General features: G+C 41.6%; 1 protein-coding gene across 3 annotated transcripts in view; it reads left to right on the forward strand.

Annotated features, from left to right (window-relative positions):
* Positions 1–3,865, forward strand: part of CCDC83 (coiled-coil domain containing 83) — a 73,272-nt gene extending 69,407 nt beyond the window's left edge. For 2 of the 3 annotated variants that reach the window (XM_055283132.2, XM_055283133.2), the window contains 2 exons: positions 356–561; positions 3,542–3,865. In XM_055283132.2, coding sequence (XP_055139107.1) covers positions 356–561; positions 3,542–3,703 — 368 coding nt within the window. In that variant the 3' untranslated portion in view covers positions 3,704–3,865. The remainder of the gene's footprint in view (positions 1–355; positions 562–3,541) is intronic. The other variant, XM_055283134.2, reaches the window with a different exon arrangement.
* Positions 3,866–8,595: the final 4,730 nt, after the last annotated feature.

Below are 8,595 nucleotides of genomic sequence, written 5' to 3' on the forward strand. Positions count from 1 at the left end.
GTCTGTAGTCCCACTTTCAAATGAAGGTCATCATGTTTCACAGTAAATTAAGTAAATACTGGTGGAGAGGGATGAGGCTGCTGTCTACACTGGCAAGGTTTAGGGCCCTATTTAGCCAACCAAAATGACAACATATACATAGGCACCAATATAATTACTGTAACTTATTAGCTAACAGAAAGAAATACAACTTAGAGTTTCTACAAATGGGACTCCCTCTTACTTTAATACATAAATTCTACATTTGCAATTCTCAAAGTTCCATCCAATTAAAAATGTGACAAAGTATGCATTGCATTTTTATTTGTATATGTTCAAAATGTATACATAAGTCATTCCTTTGTATTCATCCAAGAAGAGAAGTCAGAATTGCAACCCACAGAAGTAGAAAGTAGAGACTTGATGTCCTCATCAGATGAGAGCAGTACCTTACATCTTAGTCATGAAAATAGCATCAAAGATCTCCAGTATGTGAAGATAGATAAAGAGGAAAATTCATGCACAGAGTTTGGGGACACTGATATGAAGTACTTACTATATGAGGATGAGAAGGATTTCAAGGTAAGATTCGTAAGAACACAACTCTGACTACTAAGAAAATTCTGTTTTGAGAAATGCTGTTTTAATTGAAAAAATTAACCTAAAATATGGATATTGAAAATTCCATTTGCAATTATTAGTAAAATTGGCCCACCATTCACATCTCTCATTTGGATACCATTTTTACTCCTACTCTTGCCCAATTTGCTACCTATATTCCTCTATAGGCCTCCATTAATAGTATACACAGTAAGTTATCTAATGCTACATAACAATCCCCAAAACCTAGTGGCTTATAACAATAACTATTTATTCTCACTTAGGGTTGGTTAGAAATTCAGGAAGGGCTCCACTAGACAGTTCTCACTTGGTGGACTCTCAGTCACTTGCAACCATATATTGGCTAGGGCTGCACTCATCTGAAGGCTTGATTGGGGCAGGAGTCTTTACTTCCAAGGTGGTTTATTCATATGGCTAGCATGTTGATGCTGGCTAAAATGAGGGCCTCACTTCTTCTTCACATGTGCCTCCCGACAGGGTGTTTTGAATTTCTTTTGTTACAGTGTCTGTCTTCTCCCAAAACAAGCAACCCTAGAGACCAAGATAAAAGCAGCAGTTTGGCTGTGGTGGCTCATGCCTGTAATCCCAGCACTTTGGGAAGCTGAGGTGGGCAGATCACCTGAGGTCGGGAATTTGAGACCAGCCTGGCCAACATGGTGAAACCCTATCTCTACTAAAAATACCAAAAATAGCTGGGCATGGTGATACGTGCCTATAATCCCAGCTAGTCGACAGGCTGAGGCAGGAGAATCACTTGAACCTGGGAAGCAGAGGTTGCAGTGAGCAGAGACTGTATCACTGCACTCCAGCCTGGGTGACAGAGTGAGACTCTGAAAAGAAAGAAAAAAAAAAAGAAAGAGAGAGAGAGAGAGAAAGAGAAAGCAAGCTAGCAAGCAAGCAGGCAGTTTTATATGGCTTAGCCTTGGAAATCATACATTGTCACTTCCATCATATTCTGCTGGTTGATGTAGTTACAAAGTTCCATCCAAGGGGAAGGAACATAGCTCCTACATCTTGATGAAGGAAGGTCAGTATCACATTGTAAGAGAAGCACTTGGAATAGGATATGAATTAGGCTATCTTTGGAAAGTACAGATTGCACATATACCATTCATTAAAACCTGGAGTATTAAGCCTTTTAATTTTAAAACTTCTTTCTAGTACATTCCAGTTACTTCCACAGCCATCCCTTGTTATTTTCCCTCTTGATACTTTAAAAGTTCTCCTAGAATTTGATGTCTGGTAGTGGAAAAAATGACGTAAGAAAGCAGAAGAAACTGAATAAACCAACACAAACCATTTTAACTGACTACAATTCAATCCTGCTGCCATCAAGTGATGATTTAAAGACTAAAGTTCTAGTTTCTCTAGCACTGAAACACCTCCATGAGTATCTTGGAATCATGACTCCTGGGATGTCATGATGATCTCAGGCTAGTGGACAGTTGTCTACAAAATCCCCAAATTGCGTACCATTTGGTTGAATGAAAGACTTACTTTCCGTGAAAGTTTTTGATGTAGTCAAACTGCCATGGCCATGGTGTATTACTTGAGAAGCCTCCTCCAAGTGATTCTGAAATATGTGGTAGGTCTCCATCAACTTGCTTTTCTACTGTCTTACATTTATCACAGCTACATATTTTGAAAGCTAAATAGAATTATATGTATTTTGAGAAATAAGACATCACCTTCCTTTTTCATTCTTTGATTCTTCTAAATCCAAATAAATATTTATTGAGAACCCCACAATATGCCAGGTCCTTGTTAAATGCTTGTGCATTTAAGGGAGAGAACAGCAAGAAATGAAATCTCAAATATGCCCATACAGCAGGCCTTGCCCCCAAATCACTTATAGACTTGTAGAACACAGGTAAGAAAATCAACAAGTACCATATAAGAGTAAACAGACCACCTGTACCTGTGTCCCTGATCAGTCTGTGCTTATCATTGCACCCCAGCACTTGATATAGGGCTTGGCATATAGTGAAAACTTGGGAAAGGTTTGCTAAAGTGATGTGTCAAAGGAATTAAAAAGCAAGAGTTATGGCATGGGAGACTTCCTGGAGGAAGGGACATTGGGCAGGGCATGAACTCTGTCCACCCAGATTTGGGTTAGCTATTGATTTCATATCAGTTAGACTTCTAATTCTGTTTGTTGATATCTTAGATTTGTAAACCAAAAGATATCTGAGACAGTTCTCAATCAATTTAGAAGTTGATTTTGCCAATGTTAAGGAAAATACCTGGGAGAAAAAAAAAAAACACAAAATCACAGAAATAGTGTGTGGTCTGTGCCTGTCTCCAAAGATGACTTGGAGGCCTTCAATATTTAAAGGAGAAAAGTGGGCTGGAGGGGAAAGCAGGAAGGTATGGTCATCCACATGTTGCAAGAGAAAAGGAGCAGGTAGGGGAACAGTCAATTATGTATTCACCTTGTACTTTACAAAAGATCAGGTGAACATAGAGTAGCTACCTGTGGAGATATTTAACCTTTTATCTGTACGCATCTGCTTAGGAACAAAAGGAAAGGCAGTTGCTTACATGACTCAGCTTTCAGCTTAATTTTTTCCTTTTGACAGAGTGAATTGGGGTCCCATGTTTTTATTTTCCTTTCACAGACTATAGTTAGTTTTGCACTAACTATAGCCAGCATCCCTCCCCCATTAACCCACTATGAGACAAGCCTTCCAGCCTTGCTGCCTGCTTTTTGGAAGATCTTGCCTACTGTGTATGCCCTACTGGGTATATAAGTTTACTGAGTATTTTGTTTTTTCCCATTTATAGTGGCTCTTATATTTCATGTGCTACACAGCATCAGGCAATTAGGGGGCAATGAAGTCTGTCAGATAAAGGCCAACTGTAATAAAGAAAGCCTAATCTATCAAAGCTGGTAATTTGCTGAATCACCTCTCCTATTCTTTTTTGTGTCTGTTCACCATAGGATTATGTAAACTTGGGCCCCCTGGGAGTGAAGCTTATGAGTGTGGAGAGCAAGAAAATGCCCATTCATTTTCAAGAGAAGGAAATTCCAGTCAAACTCTATAAAGATGTCAGGAGCCCAGAAAGCCACATCACATATAAGATGATGAAGTCTTTTCTCTAAGACTGAAAGCTGCAAAGGAAACACAACTTTTCCTTATAAATGTTCTTTGGGAACTGAAGTATATCCGTTGCCCATTTTACTTACACTTTGGCTCATTTTTAAACCAGCTGTTATTTCTAAAGGTCATAATTACATTTAAAATAAAAGGTATTCAGCTATTCATTTACTTGCATGGTATGAATGACCAAAATGGAAGCACGCTTTGTGTTTCTACACTGAAGTATTCAGAAGCATGACAGTGGGTTCAAGGTAGTCTCTAAGGTTCCTTTTCACACACAAAAAATTCACTGATTAATCTGTGATTCCAATATGAAATAGTTCCATTACAAATGTTTCTAAGAAAAACTTAGTTTGCATAGCATTGTCTACACATCTTTCCCTCTGAGGATGCTCAATGTGATAGACAGCCAGTCTATAATTCAAGCCAATTCTTCTTAGTTTCACCCTGTGTATTAGTCTGTTCTCATGCTGCTAATAAAGGCATAATTGAGACTGGGCAATTTATAAAGGAGGTTTAATTGATTTACATTTCCACATGGCTGGGGAGGCCTCACAATCATGGCAGAAGGTGAATGAGGAGCAAAGTCACATCATACATGGTGGCAGGCAAGAGAGGGCTTGTGTAGGGGAGTTCCCACTTATAAAACCATCAGATCTTGTGAGCCTTATTCACTACTTCAAGAACAGTATGGGAAAAACCTGCCTCCATGATTCAATCACCTCCTACCAGGTCCCTCCCACAACACATGGGGATTATGGGAACTATAATTCAAGATGAGATTTGGGTGGGGACATAGCCAAACCATATCACCCTGTTTATAATGAATACAAAAAATGAATGCGGAAACAAACTTGAGAGTGTTAATTTGTTGTATAAAAATATTCCACTGATAGGGGGCACTGCCTCCCTCCAGCTATATCTAGTCTAAACTACCACGTTCCTATCCAAAGCAAATACCACTTCTCTCAGGGCTACCACAAGCCAAGGACACTGTGACTACCTGGATGTGACATCAGCATTCCATTTGGATCCTTGAGACCAGATAATACCACCATATGTCATATTTCTGTAATCTTTAGTGATATAAGGATTAATTAATCATCAGTGGGGGATGTTATTGGCATTTAAAGTAAGGACAATTGTGCGGCACTGTCTTGAGCCCACAGGATGTTAGCACTCCTGCTCCCTCAATCTCAAATGCTGCTACCTTAACAGTCTTCATTGTAGAAGTCGAAAACACTGGTCATGTTTCCCAACACCCCTTACGTGGTAGTACCATCACCAATTGAACACCTTTGAGTTTCTCCTGTACTTAATTTTTGGAGACAAGGACTCACTCTGTCACCCAGGCTAGAGTGCAGTGGCACTATCATAGCTCACAGCATCCTGAAACTCCTGGGCTCAAGCAATCCTCCTGCCTCAACCTCCTGAGTAGCTGGGACTGCAGGTCTGTACTATCATGCCTCAACCTCCAGAAGTGCTGGGATTACAGGCACGAGCCACTGACTGGCCTCTCCTGTACTTTAATCTCCATTGTGTTCAGTGCTTTCCTGGACCCTTCCCTTTCTCTCCCAAAACTTCCAACCACAACTTCTAAAAAAACAATAAACAAGACAAATGCCACTGTTGAAGGTGTAAATGTCCAAAGGGTTCACCTTGCCTGCTGCCTAGACAGAGCTGATTCCTCAAGACAGGGGAGCCAGGCGTGGTGGCTCACGCCTGTAATCCCAGCACTTTGGGCGGCCGAGGCAGGTAGATCACGAGGTCAGCAGACCAAGACCATCCTGTCAAGACCATCCTGGCTAACACAGTGAAACCCCTTCTCTACTAAAATTACAAACAAATTAGCCAGGCACGGTGGCCTCCAGCTACTTGGGAGGCTGAGGCAGGAGAATGGAGTGAATCCGGGAGGCGGGGGTTGCAGTGAGCCAAGATCATGCCACTGCACTCCAGCCTGGGCAACAGAGTGAGACTCTGCCTCAAAAAAGAAAAAAAGACAGGGGAATTGCAATAGACAAAAGAGTAATTCACACAGAGCCAGCTGTGCGGGAGACCAGAGTTGTTTTATTACTCAAATCAGTCTCCCTGAGCATTCGGGGAACAGAGTTTTTAAGGACAACATGGTAGATGTGGGGAAGCCAGTGAGCCAGGACTGCTGATTGGTCAGAGATGAAATCATAGGGAGTCAAAGCTGTCCTCCTGACCAAATCAGTTCCTAGATGGGCCACAAGCTCAGATGAGCCAGTTTATCAATGTAGGTAGTGCCAGCTGATTCATCATGTGCAGGGTCTGCAAAATATCTCAAGCACTGATCTTAGGAGCAATTTAGAGACAGTCAGAATCTTGTAGCCTCCAGCTGCATGACTCCCGAACCATAATTTCTAATATTGTGGCTAATGTTAGTCCTACAAATGCAATCTACTCCCTAGGCAAGAAGGAAGTCTGCTTTGGGAAAGGGCTGCTATCATCTTTGTTTTAAACTGTATACTAAGTTTTTCCCAAAGTTAGTTGACCCTCCGCCCAAGAATGAAAAGGACAGTTTGGAGATTAGAAGCAAGATGGAGTCGATTAAATTAGGTATCTTTCGCTGTCTTGGTCATACGTTTGCAAAAGCAGTTTCAAAGATGTCTTTTCTTTTTGAGACAGGGTCTCACTGTCAACTAGGCTGGAGTGCAGTAGCATGATCATGGCTCACTGCAGCCTTAGCCTGCCAGGCTCAAGGGATCCTCTCACCTCACCCTCCCAAATAGCTGAGACCACAGAAGCACACCACCATGCCCAGCTAATTTTTTATTTTTTGTAGAGATGGTGCGGGGGTGGGGGTGGTGGTGGTGGGGTCTTACCATGTGACCTAGGCTGGTCTTAAACTCCTGAGCTCAAGTGATCTTCTTGGCTCAACTTCTCAAAGTGCTAGGATTATAGATATGAACTGCCACGCCCAGCCTGTTGAAGGTTTCTTTTACTCTCTGGTTTTGACTGGCACCTGGCTTTCCCCAGAAAGACCCCACTTCCCCTGTGGCTCTCTCTAGTGGTTGGTATTGATTCTTCTCTGCCCCCACCTTCTGTGGTTCTCACATGCTTTCACCAATGCAATGCCTCTTCTAGACCACAATTCCACCAGTCTCATGTAAAAACATGAGTTTTGAAGCTCAGTATATATATCACCCTCTACTGCTATTCTTTGCTATAATTTTCTAACCGTTCTCATCACTCTTCTCTATAATCTTTAATTTGGCACCTTGTTCACAGGCCTCTTTTCCACTCTACTCCATTCCCTAACATATCCATCTATTGAGATATCTATTAGTCATTCATGAGTCTAAAATTGTTGCATGTATGTGTGCTTCTGTTTGACCATCCCAGATCCACTCTCTACCCTTATCTCTGTGTCTCAAAGGGTGACCTTTATGGACTGCATCAATGTCCTTTGCTTCTAACCTTCAAGTGAGTTTGTTTAATAGGAGTTTCTAGCAGGAGATCAAAGAAAGTGAGAAGGGTGAGATTTTTTCCCCCAGCTCTTTCTCTACCAGGTCATGTAGATTAGCAGGGTCCCTCTATCAAAGGCCACTATTCCTGTTGGAAGGCTCACCTAACAAAGGTTGAGCATCCCTAATGTGAAAATCCAAAATCCAAAATGTTCCAAAATCTGAAACATTTTAAGCACTGACGCAATACTACAAGTGGAAAATTCCACACCTGACCTCATGTGATGGGTTGCAGTAAAAACTTTGTTTCATGCACAAAAAAAATTTAAAATAGTATATAAACTTACCTTCAGGTTATGTGTATATGGTGTATCTGAAATATAAATGAAGTTTCCGTTTGGACTTGGGTCTACCCCCAAGATATCTTATTACATATATGCAAATATTCCAAAATCCTAGAAAATCTGAAATCTGAAACACTTCTGGTCCCAATCATCTCAGACAAGAAACACTGAATCAGTATAGCTACTCTCTAGGTCTGGTAAGTGCTCCCTCCCTCTGCCCCTTTAGACCAGGGAGTGGAACAGTTCCCATCTGTTGATAGCCCCAGGGAGTGTTACCATTCCTGTTGGTTTTCCTTGATCCTGCCCACACCTTTGTATATATTGCCTTTGTTAAATTTTCTTCAGGTATGCTGTTTGAATGTGCCCTTTGTTTCCTGCTATGAAAGGTCAAGGCTGGAGATTCAGATCTGGGAATCAACAGCCCAGGACTGAATTTAAAGCCATGAAAGCCTAAATGACATGACCTAGGGACTGAGTGTCAATAGAGAAGAGAGACATGGATGCACCTGGAATAATTCATTCTGTAGATGTGGGCCCTGAAACTAAAAGGTATCACTCTCAAGAGATTTCAGAGCAGAGGTGGACTGAATCTAAGTAAAATGGCAAACCAGCCCTGACCCAGCTCAACTCTATTTTTTTTCTTTGCTCTCCTCTCTTTCCTTTCCCTCTCCCTCCTCACTCACCACCTACACACGGCACCCACTCCTCACCAGAGCCTCTCAATTCCCCCAGCTCAATTCTTGATTCCTTTGAGGTGATTTTCTCCTAACCTAATAAAACTAACAGAGGATAGATTGTTTTTCTCTGGGGAACAAAGAATACCAACCCAGACACTATACTCCTTGTATACACAATGTTGAGCATACAAAACTTTATATGTTTGTGTGTATGCACACGCGCATGTACAGTGCAAAGAAGCAGGAAAATAAGACTAAGAATGAGGAGGAAAAGCAAACAAAGCATGCCCACAGATGACCCAGATATTCAAGTCAGTAGGCTAGGACTTTAAGAATATTATTACACAGTGGCTGGCAAGATGGCCGACTAGGAACAGCCCTCGTCTGCAGCTCCCAGTGAGATCAACACAGAAGGTGAGTGATTTCTGCATTTCCACCTGAGGTA

Source organism: Symphalangus syndactylus, chromosome 6 (genome assembly GCF_028878055.3).
Source record: "Symphalangus syndactylus isolate Jambi chromosome 6, NHGRI_mSymSyn1-v2.1_pri, whole genome shotgun sequence".
NCBI classification, from domain to species: Eukaryota; Metazoa; Chordata; class Mammalia; order Primates; family Hylobatidae; genus Symphalangus; species Symphalangus syndactylus.